Source organism: Pipistrellus kuhlii, unplaced genomic scaffold (assembly GCF_014108245.1).
Source record: "Pipistrellus kuhlii isolate mPipKuh1 unplaced genomic scaffold, mPipKuh1.p scaffold_m20_p_86, whole genome shotgun sequence".
Classification (NCBI taxonomy): Eukaryota; Metazoa; Chordata; class Mammalia; order Chiroptera; family Vespertilionidae; genus Pipistrellus; species Pipistrellus kuhlii.
The window spans coordinates 76500-96448 of NW_023425591.1; the positions used below are offsets into that span (position 1 = coordinate 76500).

The 19949-nt window shown below is 50.0% G+C and overlaps 1 protein-coding gene and 1 pseudogene across 1 annotated transcript in view; one reads left to right on the forward strand and one right to left on the reverse strand.

Annotated features, from left to right (window-relative positions):
- Nucleotides 1-19949, forward strand: part of DPP6 (dipeptidyl peptidase like 6) — a 223780-nt gene that overhangs the window by 58223 nt on the left and 145608 nt on the right. The window contains exons 2-3 of the mRNA XM_036425830.2: nt 6512-6626; nt 14952-15050. Coding sequence (XP_036281723.1) covers nt 6512-6626; nt 14952-15050 — 214 coding nt within the window. The remainder of the gene's footprint in view (nt 1-6511; nt 6627-14951; nt 15051-19949) is intronic.
- On the reverse strand, nt 12711-12827 carry LOC118712273 (annotated as a pseudogene).

Below are 19949 nucleotides of genomic sequence, written 5' to 3' on the forward strand. Positions count from 1 at the left end.
CCAATTTAACTGAACACCTTAAAACAATTCCAGGTCTGGCGTTGAACTTGTAGGTAAAACAGAATGAAGCCTGGATGGGTGCTTCAGTTGGTTGGAGTGTCATTCTGTGAACCAAAAGGTTGGGGGTTTGATTCCCAGTCAGGGCTCACACCTAAATTGCAGGTTGGATTCCCAGTCAGGGTGCATACGGGAGGCAACCTATCAATGTCTCTCTCTCTTTCTCTCTCTCTCTCTTTCTCTCTCTCTCTCTCTCTCTCTCTCTCTCTCTCTCTCTCTCTCTCTCTCTCTCCTTTCTTCTAATTTTTTTAAACCACACATAAATTTTAAAGTATCTGTACCAGAGGCCCGAGGCATGAAAATTCATGCAAGAGCAGGCCTTCCTTCCCCCAGCTGCCAGCACCGGCTTCCCTCTGGCACCTGGGACCCGGGCTTCCATCCTCCCACCCCTGGCAGGCACCCGGGACCAGCTGGCTTCCCCGGCTTGGTGAGGAAGGATGTCAGAATGACTTCAGGAAGACGCCCGGTCTAATTAGCATTGGCCTTTTATTGTTATAGATATCTATATGTAGATAAATGTGTGTATGTAGATATACTTTAAAACGTAGATACACTTACAGTTAGTAGTTTGCCTGTTTTCTTGCTGAGCCGCAGGCACAGGCTCGAAGCTGCCTTGGGAGTGGGCGGTGGATGAGATTGCGGAGGCCCATGCCCTCAGGCAGGAATGTAAAGTCCTGTTCTGGGAAACAGTCAGCTTCATACAAAGGCCTTGGATCCCAGTCCAGTCCCTGAGGCAAGAACACCCTGGGAGGCAGAGGGCGGAGTGCTGAGACCAGATGCCGGCCCCCACCAGCCACGCCTGCTCAGCCCCACAGGCACTGCCTGGGAGCTGCCACAGCCTCCTCCCGGCCTGGCGCTCACAGTTGGCAAAGCACCAGAGTCCTCAGGAGACCGACCCAGCATTCACAGAGGCGGAGGGAGACGGGAAGGGACACTGGGCAGCGGGAGCCCCTCCCAGCTGCGACTCCCTGCCTCCGCCCTGTCCAACCACACGCCTGGAGCCTGGATGGGCAAAGACCGCACCTCCCAGCCTGAATGGTGCCGCCCGGCCGGCGGCTCCTCCCCACGTGCCTTCTGGAAATGTTAAAACCAACCCGCACCTACCCTCAGGTCCTCTATCCTGGCCAAGGCCCCTTCAGCGCGGGGCGCGAGGGCAGTCTTCCCGCTCAGTGCCAGGGACTGGCCGCCGCAGGCTGGGTCACTGTGAGGGCACACGTGAGTGCCCTTCCCCCTTCCTGAGCAGGGGCCGCGGCTGGCCCTCTGCCTTAGCAAGTGAACTGCACCGTTGCCGCCGCCTCCCGGCACCCAGCTGGCGTTCCCGCAGCTTCCTGAGGAAGAGGCCTTTGTCACTGCAAGACCACCTCCTCCTCTCCCTTCTGCGGAATCCCCTGCCCCTGCCATACCCGCCTGGCATAGCACAGACATGCCATCCGCGTGTGCCCGCGTGTGCAGCCAACGCATCGCCTCCTCGTGGAGGCCCTCAGCCGCCCCCGACGCCCTGCTTCGGCCCACCTAAAGCCAGCCTCCGAGTGCCCTCGGCAGGGCCTCGGGGGCAGCAATGAGCTTGGACGAGGAACGTGCCGCCTCCGCATCCTTTCCTTTCTGGAATAGTAGGCGATCACGTGTGCTCCCGATCCTTCCCACACCGCCTGCCACATGCCACCGAAGTGTCATTGACCGTGACGGCAGCGGCAGTGCGTCACTGTGTCCCCACAATGCTCTGCGCTTCAAGGAGCTCTCACACATTTCACCGAGCCCTGCCTCCTGAGCTACACTCCTCTGTCTCCCCCCCTCTCCGTCTTCCCACTCTGCAGCTTTAAGTCTATTGTTTTGGTTTGTTGTTGTAGCTGTTGTTTGGTTAATACTCATCTGGGGATATTTTTTCCATTGATCTTTAGAGAGAGTGGAAAGGGAAGGGGAGAGAGAGAGAGAGAGAGAGAGAGAGAGAGAGAGAGAGAGAGAGAGAGAGAGAGAGAGAGACATTGATATGAGAAAGACATGTAATTTGTTGCCTTTGCATGTGCCCAGACTGGGGCTGGGGATCGATCTGTAACCTAGCTACGTGCCCTTGAGAGCAGGTGGCCGGCCCAGCAGGCACGGATGGCCTCGGGCCAGCACTAACCAATGAGTGACATCAGCCAGGGCTAGCTGCCTAATTTCTGAAATCATCACCTCTTAGTTTTCATTGGAGTCTCTGCTCTTTGGTCTGACGTTCCGACTTTAACCCAGAGAGGAGAGGCTGTGGCGGCGTGGCCTGGGGAAGGGCATGGAAAAGGAATTTCAGAGACAGGACAGGGAGTTCGGGAATACAGGGTCCACGGAGAGAAAGGCGTTATCTTACAGGGTGGAGAGATGCCCCGGGACAGGGGCGGGGAGATGAGCGCACCACGTGGGCTTGGAGCTTTGAAACTGATACTATGTAGCTGGGTGACCAGAGGAAAGCACGGGGGTCCCAGACTAAGGAAGGTCCAGCTAGAAAGGGTCAGGGTCCAACAAGAACCAAGCATACACAACCCGGAGACAAAGGGGTGAGACAGGTTTTTGGTTGTTTGAGGGGGGGCGGGAGAGAGAGAGAGAGAGAGAGAGAGAGCGAGAGAGAGAGCAGGCTTTTCCCATGAGGGGCCGGTCACCTTTGGGGACACCCCAGCCCAGATGGAGTTTGTATGTGCTCCCAATGAACTACATTTTTATTAAAGAAAGCTGTTAGTCCATGAGTTTGCTCTTCTCTGTCGGACAAGGACACGCTGAAGTCTGCACCCCGAGCCCCCATCTCACCTGGAGGGGAGCAGATGGCAGGCCGGCACGCTCCCCCTGAGACCGCGGCCTTTGCTGGTGTACCGCGTGCTCCGCCTGTTCTAGCTGCTCAGCCCACAGTGCCGTGCTCTGACCACAGTGACCGGGGTACTTTGGTGTTTCTGACATCAGCACCCGGCAGTGGTTTCCTCTGCTTCCGCTCCTTGCTGGCTGTTTGCCTGAGTTAAAGCAAGTGTGAGCGACAACTGCATTGCAGGGACAGCGCGCTGCCAACCCTGGATGCCAGCTCACCCCCTTCCTCCGCGCTGGTGCTGTCTGCGGAGCCTCACTGCCTCTGGTTTGGCTCCTGCCTCTGCCAGACATGCCGGCAGGTAGCAAAGTCACTCCTGTAAGGGCAGACAGTCCCCGGGCAGGCGGTGGCCGATTTGGGAGCAGAACACGTGCCGGCACAGTCCCCGAGTAACTGGCAGTCGGCGATGACACGGGCATCCATACATGATTTAACGGTGCCATCCCGTTGCCCAAAGGCATTTACAAAGTGTCTCACTGTGTCCTGAGGAGAAAATCAAGAGCTCTGCCCTGAGCCCAGACCAGCGCCCCCCAGTGTCAGAGATGGGAACTAAAGAATGCCATGGATCCCCGAGGAGCTCAGCAGAGAGGAATGGCAGGAGAGGGAATAGTCCAAGTGCCAGGGGAGAGGACAGGCAGGGGGTCTGGCTCCGAGCAGGGGAGGCTGAGCAGAGGGTGGAGACCTTGCTGGGCTCTGAGGCTCTCAGCACAACTGAGCAGATAGAGAATCCCGACACCTGGGTGTGATGCGTCCCAGGCCCCACAGACAGTTTCTGGGATGCGCGGAGTCAGCCACTCTCACCACCTGCCCCGCCCCCACCGGACAGGCCTGCCTCGCTCCCTGTGGGTCCCTCCTGCTTCCACCCTGGCTTCCTAGCTTCTCTTCTCCACGTGCCTCCCACCAGGCGACCTTTCCCCAGGAGAGCGCCATCCGTGCCCGCTGCGCTGGCCACCCGCTCTCAGGAGGATGGTGGCATGGCCTGGGGGCAGCCGGGGCTCCTCTCTGTGGCTCCCAGGCCCACACTGGCCTCCCCGCTCCGCTGGGTCCCCTCTCTCACCCACTGTCCCTGCCTGGCGCAGCCTCCTGCTGTGCTCCACCTGGGCGTGTGCTCTCCGGGGTCGGCCATGCCTTGCTCTGCTCCAGCTGTTTCAGCAGAATGCCAGGGACAGCAGCTTTCACGGGAGCGACCACCTGCCAGCTCTGGAGACTGGGAGTCCGCGATCAGGGGCTGGGTCTGCTGTGCTTCCTCCTGGGCTGGACCACCTGCCTGCTCGCCTTGGCCTGTCCTGATGCTGGTGGATGGGGCGGGTGGGGGGCGGGGGGCGGCTGGGACCCAAGCTCTCTGGCATCCACTCATACGAGAGCATCATAACCTAACCCTAATCTCCAAAAACAGCCTCCAAATGCCGCCGCTTCGGGGCTGGAGCCTCAGTGAGTGAGTTCAGGGGGACCCGGCACCATCTACAGCAGTGACCTGCTGCCACTCAGCTGCCGTTCTAATGTCACTGTGAGGGAGCTCCCTGCCTCCCTGCAGGCGGACAGCTCCCAGGACCCCTCGCCCCAGCGGTCTCTTCTCTTCTTAATGGATCCAGCTGTTTGTTATTTGTCCTCTCGCCTTGTGCATCACATACAAGAAAGGAGCAGAAAAACCGAAAGCCACGCAGTTTAATAACCAGGGCATGGCCTTTGGCTTTCACTGCGGCTTCTGTGGCTCTCAGAACAGGGTCTGCCAAAGTAAGCCCGATCCAACAGGAAACAAGGTTGTCTCAGCATAGCATTCTGTCCTGATTCCGTGCTTATGCTCAGTCTTATTTTTAGGGCTAGAAGGCCACTTTTTAATAGATAAGTTTTGGGTGACAAGTAAGAATACTGGTAGACATTTCTAAGCAGCTGTAGAACTATTTCCTGCCAAAGCTATAATGGCTCCAGAATTTTAATTTTTTTTTTTTTGTAACCTTTCCAGGAGGATATGTTTTCCATTGATTTTCAGAGAGAGTGGATGGGAGGAACTGAGGGGGGAGAGAGAGAGAGAGAGAGAGAGAGAGAGAGAGAGATGTGAGAGAGACATGGTGTTTGGTGGCCTCCCACACATGCCTTGATCGGGGCCCGGGATCGAACCTGCAACCGAGGTCTGTGCCCTTGACCAGAAATGAACCTGAGACCCCTCTGTGCCTGGGCCGACGCTCTAACCATTATGCATCCTGCCGGGACACTCAGAATTTTCTTTATTTGATAACCTAAGGAGTGAATGTCAGTTGTTTAGAGTTGAATTTTTCTTTATTCGAACCCTAGATAGTCCCTGCTATGTATGTGGTGTCAGGCATTCATTATTTGCCACCCCGAGTTGAGTGTCATGTTTGTTTGACTTGCAGCAACCGGAGGCGCTCTGAGAACTAGCGGTCCCGGGTGAAGCAGTGTGGGTGCACTGCGTCGCCCGCGTTTTGAGGTCATCTCATTCTGTTTCACCCTGACTTGGAGCGTATGGGCGGCATCTATGGCTCCAATGGGTGTTTGTGACCCGTGTGTGGGCAGACGTGGAATCCTCCGTCTGCCGTGTGACTGTCTCTACTTGCTCTGGAGAGTCCCGTCGCCCTTGTACAATGAATCAATACAATTATAATACTAAGATAGCCCTATTCTGTTTCTAACTTACTATCAATTATCAACACTACTGCCTTCTCTCTCAAAGGATCCCCGTTTGAACTGTAAATTATACAATCACAATAATCTGAAAGGAACTAAAAATTTGGTCTCAGCAGCCAGTTTGCCTGATTAAATTTCTAGATTTATTCAGCCTTTATCATCCCAGATGTCACCCCCAATCTCTGTGACAATGCAAATATGGGGGGGGGGAGGCTGACACCCAGCGTGGGGACAGGTGAGGTGCCTTGACAGGCAGCTCCCCTTGCACCTGGGTGTCTGCAAGCCTTGCATGGGAGCTACAGGAGGCGGGAGAGGCTCAGGGGTGAGCAGTGGGCAGGCTGATTGAAACGGGCACACTGCGAGCGCTGAGCAAACGTGGGGTTCGGTGCTGAGGTTAACAGTGTGAGGTGCATGAAGAGAGGTGAGAGAGGACTTAGGGCTGGGAATGTAACATATTGGGGTGATTCTGTGGGGTTCATGGTTTGGCTGCAATAAAAAGAAAACCCTGCAATGATTGCTCAGTTTGTTGGCTGGAGAAACATTAAGTTCATACAAAAGCTGCAAACATAACAAATATCAGACTCTTTTCGTTGTTGTTGGTTCTCACCTATAGATATGTTTTTCCTTTGAATTTTAGAGAGTGGAAGGGGCCAGGAGGAAGAGAGAGAAACCTTCATGTGTGAGAGAGGCAGCAATTGGTTGCCTGCTGCCCAAGCCCAGATTAGGCCGGGGATGGAACCCACAGCCCTTTCATCCATGGGCCGAAGCTCTAACCACTGAACCGCCGGCCAGGGTGCTGATTCTTCCTTAAGGTTTGCCCCGGTGCAGGGAAGACAGCGGCCCAGAGCCGAGCTCAGTGTTCCTGCAGGGATGAGCATGGGCCTCGCTAGGGTCTTCGTGTCTTGGGTCTTGAGTCACGTGGAGACCATTGATGGCTCGTCCTTTCCTGGGTTTCCCTCACAGTTCCTCTCCACATTGTTGTTTCAGGAGCTGGTGGGGAGCAACCCGCCACAGAGGAACTGGAAAGGGATCGCCATCGCGCTGCTCGTGATCCTGGTCATCTGCTCCCTGATCGTCACCTCCGTCATCCTGCTGACGCCAGGTACGCTGCTCGCCCAGGGCCGCCACTGCCGGCCACAGCGCCGCCCCCCAGTTCCTTTCAGTAACAACCCTCCACACCTACCTGCCCCAGGTCACAACGCCCCCGGTGGCTTTGGTAAATCCACCGCCGCTGTGCTTGCCAGCCAGGACCCCGGCTTCTGGCTAAGTGGCGCTCCTGGTGGGAGTGCATTGATACCAGGAGGCAGCTCCTGCATTGAGCATCTGCCCCCGGTGGTCGGAGCGTGTCAGTGACCAGTCATTCTGGTCATTCTTCTGTAATGGTAGCTGGACTTTTATTTTATAGATATTGTGACATATTTATGCATTTCAGTTCGCTATTATATGTTTTGAAACTTGATTTGCTATTTTTTTATATCACTTCATTTTTTAAAACAATTTCTTAGTGATTTCTTCCTTAGTACTTCAATTGTCTTTTATAAATATTTCTCTTTTTCGCATCCAGCGTGGCTAGAGAGCTGTCTGATTCCTGAATAGGGGTGACAGGGAATTGAGAAAATGAAAAAGACAGATACAAATATAGTAGAGAAAGCTGGGACTGGGGGGGACCACTATCCTCTGATGGAGAGGCATGGACCCAGAGCCAATACAGCAGCTTATTTTATACAGCAAAAAGCAGGAAGTTTTACTAAAACCCAAGATAAAGAAGATTATGTGCATTCTTGTGGCTTCTTTGTAATGCTCTCTTCTGGGTGGGCCTGGATAATCATGTTTGTTCCTGGTGCTTGGCAGAATTTAGATAATGAAACCCACCCCCTGGCGCCTGAGCTGAAGGTCAGGCTGACAGCACACCTGCCTCTGCTCAGGTGTGTTTCCAGGACATGGCTCTGCCATTGCCACTGGATTCAGCTGACAATAATTAAAGAAATGCTCATGTGCCTTTCCAGGTGCTCTCTACATCTCCCTCTTCTTTATTTTTAAATGTAGCTTATGGGCATCTAGTTGGAGCCTTCACATTTGAGATCTGAATGAAAGCAGGATAAAATTAGTGGTACACAAAGAAATTCTATTATGTATCAGACAGTGTGTTTTAGCATATTCCATGGATTAAATTCTTTTAAATCATCTAGCAATTCTTTTGCCAATTTTGCAGGAGATATAATTTTATCATGACTATTCTGATTGGCTTGCATGTGTTTGTGTAGCCACACTAGGTCTATACTGATATTATTATGATGCCATATTTCCTGTAGGTTCATCTTGATTTTATTCCAATCCCATAGAGAACTGTCATAGCGGGCTGAAGTCACACAAATACATGTAAAAGCAGCATGGCATTGCAGCTGCCGTCTCATCTTGGCACTTTCTAACTGATTACCTAGTCCTATCACTACAGCTTCCAAAGCATTTAGCTTTGTTTCTAGCCTTTTGTCTATATCTTCTTGATCATGAAATGTAGTTGAGGTGTTCTGAGCCAATTCATTGACAAACTGCATTCTGGATGCTTTGGGTCAATGCCAGAGAAGCAGTTACAGCAGATGCGATAACAGTAACTAGGGTAATAATACCAAAAATAATAAGTCCCAAAGCACTCTTTTCCTGGAACAGCTGACTGTGCAGTTCCTGCAATGCCTGGAGGCCCGCATCATAATGCCATTTTCCTTTTATATTGGTAGGAAGCATAATACAAGAAGGCTGCTTTAAAATTAATATATCTTCATTCAGGTTATGCCTGGAGACACAGCTGGTAAGGTTACAGTACGGCATTTGGCAATATAATGGGTGTTCCATCTGGTGATGTTCACATTTCCAGTCACCAGTACATATGAGGGCTGGACACAGGCTTGTAAGCCATAGCAAGAGCTTGATGAACATAGTCCTAAAATATCAGCTAAGGAAGAGCCAGTAAAATTAAGACAGTCAAGGGCAGCAGCTAAATGCCAAAGATCTTTCTGTAAATTTCCTGTTTTTGTGGTCAGGGCATTCCCTATCCAGGGGTCCTCAAACTTGTGGGGGCCAGATCACGGTCCCTCAGAGAGCTGGAGGGCAAGACTATATGAACTACTAATTCCTACTGTAACACCTCGGCTGCGCTCACTGCCCAAAAAACCTGGCGGGCCGGATCAGACTCCTCTACGGGCCGCATGTGGCCCGCGGGCCGTAGTTTGAAGACGCCTGCACTCTCCTGGAAACATAGACTTGTGATGGGGATATTTAGCACAAAGCCTGTGAGACCAATCCAATACATACAAGTCAGAGCCAGAAATATGATGTCTCACTGGTACAGACAGAGTTGGCACAATCTTGCCATTGAGGAAATGCTTCCTGCTCAGTAGGGGTGCTGTTAGGACAATAAGGGAGTCGGGAATGCTTATCAGACAGCCATTGGGTGGCCTTAGGAAACCCCAGTTTAGTAACTGTCTGAAGATATTTTCTCATATCCCAGGGGCCTGTGATGTTAGCAATGTCTGCACCTTCATAGGACATCTTATTTTCTTGGCCAAGCTGCAAATATCCTGAAGTCCCCTTTTCAGATAAACAAATAGGGAGCACCCCACTAAAACCATTTATACTAATAAAAGAGAAAGATGCAAATTGACTGTGCCTCCATGACACTCACCAGCCAATCAGGAGAATGAAAATTAGCCCAACAAAGATAGCCGGTTAATTTGCATATACAGGTGCCAAGGGGGCGGTGTGGCACCAAGTAGCCTGGGTCCCGGGGACAGGCTCCAAGCCCACAGCCTCCCAGGACCATCACCAGCCCAGGAGGCGAGGGTGGTGGTACCAAGCCATACCTGCAGGCTCCCGGGACCATTTCTGGTCCCGGAAGGCGAGGGTGGCTGTGCAGCTTGACAACAGACAGCAGGGCATGCTTGGCTGTAGCCACTGAGACCTACGAGCAGGCAAGTGGGTCTGCAGGCAGCACCCAACAGGTCCTGCTTGGCCCTCACCTGCAGCAACCCAGGAGCCTGCAGACAGCACCCAGAAGGGCCTGCTTGCCCATTGCCGTGGTATGGGAGCAGGCAGGCCCTGCAGAGAGCAGAGAACCATGGATAGCAAGCCTAAGCCATCAGTCTGACATTCCCTGAGGGCTTCCGGATTAGGGATGGTGCAGGTCGGGCTGAGGGACCCCCTCCCATGCATGAATTTACTGGGATTCATAGCAACTTAATCTCCAGGTCGGAGACAAGCCTCTGAGACCATATTAAGCCTCTGGTAACCTTCCACTATTAGTTCCCCTTGAACTTTATTTGACCCAGGGTGTGGACAGTAAATGACACTAATTGGATTTCTGCTATCAGTCTTTTTGAGTATAGTGACATAAGCTTTGGCTAGGGAGGCAAAATACAAATTATTTACTTTTAAGTGTCCTTGGTTTAGGGAAGATAGGATTTACTAGATGGTCCCAAACTGCTTGGGGTTTATATTTTTTAGATGGTTGAAAACTGCTATTACATTAGAGTCATGAAATTAGAAAATTGACTCTGTAGGTCTTTGCATATACCTAATAAAAATTTTCTAAGGATTTCTAAGTATATTGAATAAATTTGTCATTTCTCCCATAGAGATTTTTAGATAAGTTCTTAACTAATTAATGTCCTCTAATAACCTTTAAAAGTCATTTAAGGTCTTGAGGCAATCCTTTCGTATGTCTACCTTTTGAGGCCTAATACTTTGATTTTTTTTAATATATATTTTATTGTTTTTGTACAGAGAGGAAGGGAGAGAGATAGAGAGCTAGAAACATCAATGAGAGAGAGTCATTGATCAGCTGCCTCTTGCACCCCCCCACTGGGGATATGCCCACAACCAGGGTACATGCCCCTGACCGGAATTGAACCCGGGTCCCTTCAGTCCCCAAGTCGACACTCTATCCATTGAGCCAAACCGGTTTCGGCCTAATACTTTGACTTTTAAGTACAGTTCCTGGGTATTTGAAGGGCATTTTCCACTGTATTTCTCCCCAACGCACTCTCTAAGCCACATTTAGGGAGTTTCCTTTAAATACTTATACTTTCTTTTAAACAGAACAACTAACTAGGTTGCCTTTTCAGAAAAACTAGGAGAGAGACATGCTGGCCAATACTGCAATGCATACATCTCAAGTAAAAGTAACTTTCTTTTTCTTCATGGTGTCTCATCAATGGTGAGATTTAATGCCCGAATAATAACTGTTAATTTATAAATAGTTGGGGAAGAGATTTTAAAATTTCTTCTTTTTAAATTTACTTTTAAACAGTATTCTTCTTGCAGATTTTTACTGTGGAATTTGTTAGAACCAATTGCTTATATGTATTTAAATAGAACATAGTTATTAATTTTTATTTGATAAAGCTTCCCACATGATTTTGAGAATATTAGATTGGCTTAATTTAGTTTTAAAATATTTCTTTTAAGAGGAGAGAATAAATCCTTGAATCATTCTAGGGCCCTTGAAATGTCCCAAAGCTATATCTCGGTTAAAGACTTGAAATTTAACTTGGAAAGACTATCAAATATACATAACCCAAAGATTATATTATACAGTTTTTATAATTATTTCTAAAAGACATCAATTTAATTCAAACTGGTCTCAACATTAAAAATTTGGTTCAGGCCACAGAATTAATTCTTAACCTCTAATTAGGCCAACAAAATACCATATCCTAGGTTGAAATTCCACCACACGCAATACACATAAAGACCACAATACGCTCTGAACCACCAATCTCTCCAGAAAAAACACAAGAACCATTCCTCTCAAAGATGAACCTCCACACTCCATGCACTGTGCCTTCACAACCATACAATTCCTCCCATCCGCACCTGAACTCCAAACTCCCAGAAGCCTCACACTCTAGCCATTAAGCCAAACACCTAGCGTTTCTCAGACTATCAACATATCCACATCTCTAAGGGTATATTTCAAACAAAACACAGGCACTTTCAATTAATAGACTCAATTCTATCATTTAGATTTTTCATATGAGGCGAACTCAGATTGATATTTCATTGCCTTGTCATTTTCAAATGCCGTACCTAGATATTTAATAATTTTTATTATTTAATTTAGCAATGTTCCAAAGTCTTTAAAGTTACCAAGGACTTTGGAAAACTATGTTTACTCATATATAATTACCACTTAGTTATGTATATTTTGCCTTAACAACTTTGAGATTTTTAGAGTCAATTATTATTACCCAAGGTATTTTCTTTGGCAAATTCTGTAACAAAGATAACTTACTGACTTTCAGTGGCTTTAATGTTAAAGTATTATTTTATTTTATTTTTCTTTATAAAAATAGGAGTGCCCCAGGACCTGTGAGGCAACCTTGGAATGAAGTCCATTATTATTAAAGAACTACCCATTATTATGGAAACACTGCACTTGTTGCCTAAGTGCAGCCTATATATTTTCCTTATGTCATTCCCGCCCCCCCCCCCCCCCATTCTTTAAAGAAAAACAGGCTTGGGGTTTATTCTATAGCATCCGTGAAGAGATATGGGGTTCAGTTCATGAGCCACCCAAAGTCAGGCAGAGTGCACCTTTTCTCTTAATCTAGACTTTATCTCTTCATGAGTACAGAAATCCCAGACATATCCCTAAATTGTGAGAAATGTCTCATCTATCCAAATTTCAAATGACAAACTGGGGAATAAAAATATGGCAAAAATGAGACTTTTATTAACACTTTCAGGAGTGGACATCCATTTTACAGGATCACCAAAAACCTATGGGCCTTTTTTAGTTGGTTCCTTCTGTCTAGGGATTTTCTTAGAACCTGTGCTATCAGCCACATGCACCGCTCATATTCTTTGTCTCCCCATTCCCACATTCTGTTTACCCTGGGGAAATTTAGTAATGGTCTGGCCATCTACTGTTTCTTTAAAATTAAATTAAAGGAATGCTTGGAATTAGCTGGCCTTTGTTTAAAGTTCCTTGGGTAGCAATTTTTACAGGTTTTATACTTTTCAAATTAATCTTAGAATCTTAAAATTTTAACACAGCACAATAAAATCATAAATCAGAGAAAAGCAAATTAAAGTTACAATTCAGACACATAAAAAGAAATTTAACTAGCTAAGAGTTTCTGGTGGCCTGGGAGGGAAAGAAAAATATTTAATTTTAATTTTTTTTTTTTGCAAATGTAGTCCCTTATTCAATCTGGGCCACCACAAAGACAGACAGAAAGCACAGGGATATTTTTATTTCGCACCCCAGTGAAGAAAAAGATTTTTTAAGATAAAGGATTATTGGCAGTTTCTGAGAAATTCCTTTAATTCTTTCTACTTGATTCAGCCCACTACAAATAGTTTAGCCTCTGGCAAAATAAAATATGAAGTCACTTTCACTTTCGTAGAGTGTCTGCATCCAGCCATCAAGGCTGGGCAGCTGCGAGCAAAACCTTTCTTATTATCTGAGTCATCCTGCTCACAGTGATGCCTGTCCCGCTCTGGTTCAAACTGTAGCTCCTGCTCATAATTATGAGGTAAATCTTTATCAGGTGGGCTCTTGACTGTGTTTGCAAGAGCAACTGGGAGGTGGAGTTGGTACAGAGGGGGGAAAGTGGTATTTTTAGATTCACACCCCTCCACTGTAATGCTTAGACATTTTTAAACTCTTCTGAGCTGGATCAAGGCAAACAAATTAAAGATCAAAGTGTGAATGTAGGGATAGGAATCTTCTCTGGAACTTCTGCCATGTACCACTGCTTTCTGACCTTTTCCCCGGTTTCCTCTTTAGGAAACCAAGGTCAAGTTTCATTAACAAAACTTAAGAAATCAAGAATCTGCCTACACTTAACAGAACATTCTCTAGTTTTAAGCATTTGAGAGTAGATGTCTCTTTCCTGAGACCCTGAATATTCCATGTTTTACACCCAGTTTTTGCCTTATGCTCCTTGCCTTACTTCATGAGTTCCTTGTGTGCGCACTCCCGGAGCATTCCCCTTGCCTGACTTTTGAGAGTTCCCCAGTATTCAGTTCCTTGGATGTGGGCGCTAGATATAAATATTTATCTCTTCCGAGTCCATCATGGGTAGAGAGCAATCCGGTTTCTGAGTAGGGGTTACAGAGGGTTAAAAAAATGAAAGAGACACAAATACAGTAGGGAAAGCTGGGACTGGTTGGGACCACTGTCCTCTGATAGAAAGACAGGGACCCAGAGCCAATGCAGGGTGTTTATTTCATACAGCAAAAACCAGGAAGTTGTACCAAGGACAAAGGAGATTATGTGCATTCTGGTGGCTTCTTTGTAATGGTCACTTCATGTTTGTTTTGGTGCTTGGCTGGATTTAGATAACAAAACCCACCCCCTGGCACCTGAGCTGAAAGTCAAGCTGACAACACCTGCCTCTGGCAAGGTGTGTCTCCAGGACGTGGCTCTGCCAGTGCCACTGGATTCAGCTGACAATAATTAAAGAAATGTTCATGTGCCTTCCCAGGCACTCTCTAACATCTTTTCATTCTTTTATTTTTCTCTTTCATGGATGCCATGTTCTTTGAAATCTTGTTTAGACCAAGTGAATGGCCTTTTAGGCTTCCCTGCATGAATAGGGGCTCACTGTTTGAATGACAAAAGTTCATGTCACAGGGGTGGCGGGGGAGCTTCAGGACTTTAGAGGTGCTTAGGTGGGCATGGCCAAAGCAGGTTGGGAACCACTGGCCTCGCTGCTTCCTCCCAAGTGTGATGATGAGGGCGCAGGCAGCGCTGGCGGTGTGCACGCGGACACCGGGTGGGAGTCTGCGGGAACAGGAGCTCACCCCCAGCCGAGGCAGCGGGGGTGGGTGTGAGGAAAAGAAATGCCTAAGGAAGATGTCGGCCGTCTTTTCCTTCCCGGCGCCCCCCACGCTGCCGGTCCTTGGCATTTAATAAATGCTTAAGAATGATCGATTACGTAGCACAGCAGAAAGCCTTTCTTAGACATTTGTTCATCCCTCTTTTGATGACTTATTGCTCATAAATCAATCCTTTATTTTAACTTTTTAAAAATTGGTTTTAGAGAGGGAGGAAGGGGGAGAGAGAGAAACATCATTCCTGTGAGGGAAATCATTGATTGTTTGCCTCCAGCATGAGCCCTGCCGTCTACAGAGGTATATGCCCGGCCTGGGAATCAAACCATGGCTGTCCGGCTGCTCCGCGGGGCGTTCAGTCTGGAAACAGTGTTTCCGTGCAGACCTCGGAGACGTGGCCTCGCAGACTGCAGGCAGGGGTGTCACTGACCCAGATCCCCTCCCCGCCAAGCCATCTCTGACGGTTTAATTAAAACAAGGCGCGACTGGCTTTTGTCAGGCATGAACTGGGGGACTCAGATGTTCTACCTTTCGTGCTATTCCCGAGGCCACCAAAGCGGAGGGCGTGACCATCTGCTCCTTTGTTTTCTAGTGGAAGACAACAGTCTCTCCCAGAAGAAGAAGGTCACGGTGGAGGATCTCTTCAGTGCCGAGTTCAAAGTTCACGACCCCGAGGCCAAGTGGATCAGCGGTGAGTTCTGTGTCGGTGACGATGTGAGCGTCCCTTCCCCGCGCCCGGCCACCTGCTGACGGCCTGGCCTTCCTGGCCGCCTCTCATAGAGGCACACCCACTGCGCTCTGGCTGTGGCCATCCTGTTACTGCTCTAAGGAGATGTGTGTATCTGGTCTGGGGGCTGCTCCCTCATGGGACACGGGTCCTCCATGTCACCCCGGGAGCCATCCTTTCTCCCAGGGGGATGTGAGATGATCCTAAGCAACCAGCCCTGGCAGGCACACAGCCGAGCTTCCTTCCTCACTGTACCTGCCACTGGACTGAGGGCCGAGGAGCTGAAAGGTTCCCCCAGAACATAGCTGGATCTGAACATAACATAGCATAACATAACATAACATAACATAACATAACATAACATAACCAGAACATAACATAACTGACCAGGATGCCCCATGCACAGTTGCAGACAGACATTTCCATCAAACAGGACATAATCCATTTTTCTTGTTCACAGGGTTTTTAAACTACAAAACAAAATAGATCACAGGCAAAAGGGGGCATGTTCCTAACAGTGCAGGACTTGACGCATCTCCTCTTGCCGGGTCTGGGATGGGGGAGCCGTCAGGGAGAGGTGCCCACGGCTGGGCCAGTGCCCACTCCACATCCCTCCCATACTGCTCTCTCCGTGGGTGCTGTTTGCACTTAGACCCAGCCTCGGCGGGTGCACGGGAATAGACAGCCCGACGAGCCCCCGTGAGGAAACAGCCTGTTAGGTGGTGGCGGAGGGGCCAGGCCTCGTGTGCGGCTGAGGACGTGGTTTTCCTTGGATTCTGCGGGGCTGAGGGCCCGTGTCCCTGCTGGGCAGAGGAGGCCTGTAACGGCTCGGGGCCTGGTCTGTAGGGGTGCAAAGTCGGCTATGGGACAAAACAGTGATCCCCAAGGACAACCCTGACCCAGAACGCTCATAGGAGGCACAGGATGGTCTCCTTCTCAGGAAGACACACATAACTCACATGCTGCGTCACAAAGCTTTGTGCTTGGGGAGCACCTGTGGAAGGAGGAGTCCTCCTCTGTCCAAGCACCAGCAGCAGGAGGTGCATGTGGAACTGCAGGTGGCCCCTGGGAATGTAGTTAACCCGCCCCAGGCAGGCTGGGCTTCCCCGCTGGGCGCAGACCATGCCTCCATTGCTGGCACTCACACCAGCCTGTGTGGATAGAAAGGAGGCGGTCCTGTGTCCTCTGGCCGGAGCCGGCTCAGCCTTGGCCGGACGGCTCAGCCCTGGAGAAGCAGGGAGCACAGGCCTCTGCAGACCTGCCCGTGCCCTGCCTCGTTCCCTGCACCAGGCTTTGTATTTCGCACAGAATGCGATTCCGGCCACGTCTGCAGCTGCGGCCGCTGACAAAAGGCACGGCCGTGTTAGGTTAGCGTGAAGGGCGTCTCCGACCTGCTCGGACCCACAGCTCTGGCTCAGGGGCCTTGTCTCTGGACCTCGCATTGTTCCTAGGTTCTGCCTCTTCACCAGTTTCCTTCCTTCCAACCTCTCATCCATCCTCCCTTCCTTCCTTCGTGTTTGTCTTCTTTCCTTCCTTTCTGTTTTCCTTCCATCTTTCCTTCCTTTCTCTTTCTCTTCAGCTCTCTCTTTTCTTCTTACTGGTTCTCCCCATGGGGTCCAGACAAACATTTCAGTCTTACATGTTCCCAGGGGTCTGTTCTCTGCCTTCTGATTAGTAAACTTCTAGTCCTCCTTAAGTCTGCTGCATCGCCTCCTCTTCTTCGTTATCATTATTATCTTCACTTCATGTCATAGCATCATCATATCATCACCATCAACCACCATCACCTCCATCATCACCCTTATACCATCACCACCTTCACCTCCATAATCACCACCATCATCCTCTTTATCTTCATCACATCATCACAACCACCAACACCACTACCATCATTATAATAAAAGGGTAATATGCTAATTAGACGACATCTTCTGGATGTCAATCCGGGCGTCCTTGCTGACCAAGCCGGGGCCCGAGGGAAGCCAGCCCGGGTCCCGGGTGCCTGCCGGTGGCCGGAGGAGGAAGGGAAGCTGGTGCTGGCAGCGGGGGAGGGAAGGACTACTCTCGCAGGCATTTTCATGTATGGGGCCTCTAGTCATTACATAATCATACTGCGGGTTCCCATGTCTTATACTATAGATTAAGTGCTTTACACATATTAAATCATTTAATTCTCATAATCACCATTATCCCCATTTTCTAGATAAGGAAACCGAGGCTTACAATGTTTAAATAACTGGATCTGTATCACAAAGTTAGCAAGTAGCAAAGTTTTGACTTGAACCTGGGTTTCACTGGGTTTTATAAACTGTGCAACAATGGGTAGAATTCAGGTCTCCTGTCTCCAGACAATTTATTGCATAACCTCACCAGCTACCAGTGATATATTTAAACAAGACCACAGGTTTTGAATATTTTAGAATTACTTCCATCCCTTAAAATCTTTATTTTAGCATCCCCTATTCCCATACCTGTGTTGAACTAACACAATACATGATAAAGGAAAACGGTGTAATTTCCCACAAAGAGCCTTCCTTTCTTAGAGTGCACATTAACCACTGAGGGCTGCAAGGAGTCCAGGTTTAGATTGAGGCTAATCGTCTAGAACTAATATACCCGTTAGTCAGCAGGACCTGCGTTCACTGGGTTCGAGGAAAACTTCTCCTCGCCCAGCGATATACTAGGACTTCATTTTTTAAAACTACCTTTTCTGAAAGTGATTGGTACAGCAGCCCCCAGATTCTCTCACACACTGAGGGCTGCAGGCGTTCCTCAGCCCGTGTGGCTCCACTGGGCGAGCGAACGAGGCAGGAAGAGCAATAGAAGTGAGGCCACGGAAGGTCCGCCCTGAGCTAGGCCTACACCCGGAGCAATGCCAGGCCTCTCCACTCTCCCAGCCTCCACGGCTTCTTCCCATCCTGTCCATCTGGCCCGGCCAGAAGAAAGCTTCTCAGTGCCCCACAGTCACTTCTGCCTGCCCACACCTGCCTGTACTGCCCACCTGCCCACAGTGCCCACACCTGCCTGTACTGCCCACACCTGCCCACAGTGCCCACACCTGCCTGTACTGCCCACACCTGCCCACAGTGCCCACACCTGCCTGTACTGCCCACACCTGCCCACAGTGCCCACACCTGCCTGTACTGCCCACACCTGCCCGCAGTGCCCACACCTGCCCGCAGTGCCCACACCTGCTCACTGTGGAACTGAAGGCCTCAGAGCCGGTTGGCCGGGAGAGCTGAGGGTCAGTGTTTTCACTGTCTGTTTGACAGCGAGGGCGGAACACGGCTTTAAGAGAAAATGAAAGTCACCTGTGACTCCACCAGCGAGAATGACCACAGTGAACTGTTTGCACTTAGCCTTTCAGCTCAGTGATCCGTGGGGTGATAGTAAGTGTGAAATGTGGAAGCTTTATAACACAGATCCTGACACATGCGCCAGGCATTGGTAAGATTCCCGTTGTCATCTCAATGTCCCCTCAGGACGTCATGACATAATGTGGCTCACTGGGTCAGTCTGAGATACGGAGAGTGCAGGCAGTGAATGGAAGCAAAGGCAGAAAAGCCATGGGGCCTGGGGGCGGGGTGGGAGTGCGAGGAGCGGATCCTGCAGGCCCAGCTGAGCAGCCTGCAGCCTGGGAGAGGTCAGGGGAAGATGGCTGGGAGATGGTAAGGCCGGTCCACCAGCCAGGAGTCCACCTTCAGAGCGTCGTTCTGTGAACAGGTGATGAGGCAGAGGAAAAGCTGAGGAAAGATGACCACACGGAAATGTCCTCTAAGTCCTGAGAACTGAGAACTGGGCATGAACTGGTGAGAGGTCAGAGCCACTGGAGAAGTGTGGGAACGGAGCCTTTCTGGGGAGTTGCTGGGGGTCTCTCCGAGGGGAAGGGGGAGTGAGGTCCCTGGAAGGTCCCAGAGGCAGGGGAGAACCCCAGTGATGATCTGTCCAAAAAGGCAGGGGAGGAAATGACTTCAAAGAGCCCAGTGGGTGTGGCTCAGTAGTTGAGCACCGTCGGAGGTCTCTGTTGGATTTCCAGTCAGGGCGCATGCGGCTCAGTCCTCAGTGTGGGCGTGCAGGAGGCAGCCGATCAATGTTTCCCTGTCGTAATCGATGTTTCTCTCTCCCTCTTCTTTCCTCTCTTCGGAATCAATAGAAACATATTTTAAAAAAGAAGTCATCAAAGACAACTGTCTCTTGTGGGCACACCTTCCACATCACCCCACAGCCAGGCCGTGCTTTCTGCAGTCATTGGCACGTGCTGACTCAGATCCGGGTTCTGGGATGTCCTCTTCCTGACCCTGTTTAAAGGACAGTAGGAAAGCAGTAATTCCAGAAGATGGACTCAGACTTGTATGCAACGGCGCTCTGCGTCGCCCTCTTCCCCCGTGTAGACAGGGAACAGGCTGCTCCGTGTCCATGGAGTCGGTCACTCTTCCCCGGGGTCTGATGCCACAGTGCCTGGTGGCAGCCCCAGGAGGCACCTCTGACCAAGGCAGCCGGGCCGGCCCCTGGCGATGGCTGACAGCCCATGGACTGGACTCTGAGCCAGCCGAGGCCACTGCACCTCCCGTGTCCCTGGGGCACAGACAGGGCCTGTTTGCGTGTCTGCTGCCTGCGGGCAGGGCTGGGCTCAGCTCTCTCCTTCTCATGGGCATGCTCAGCGGGGCTGCCATGGGATCTCCCAGGTCTGTGTTTGGTTACGCTCATTCCCATTGATCCAGCCACAGCCACGTGTGAGCGGAGAGCCTCCGTGCCTCTGGCTGTAAAACTGGAGAAAATTGCTGCCTTTGAAAGTAGGAAAATAGCCGCCGGTTGGTCCCGGGAAAGCGGAAGATAAGATTGGAGATGGCAGCAGCTTGATTT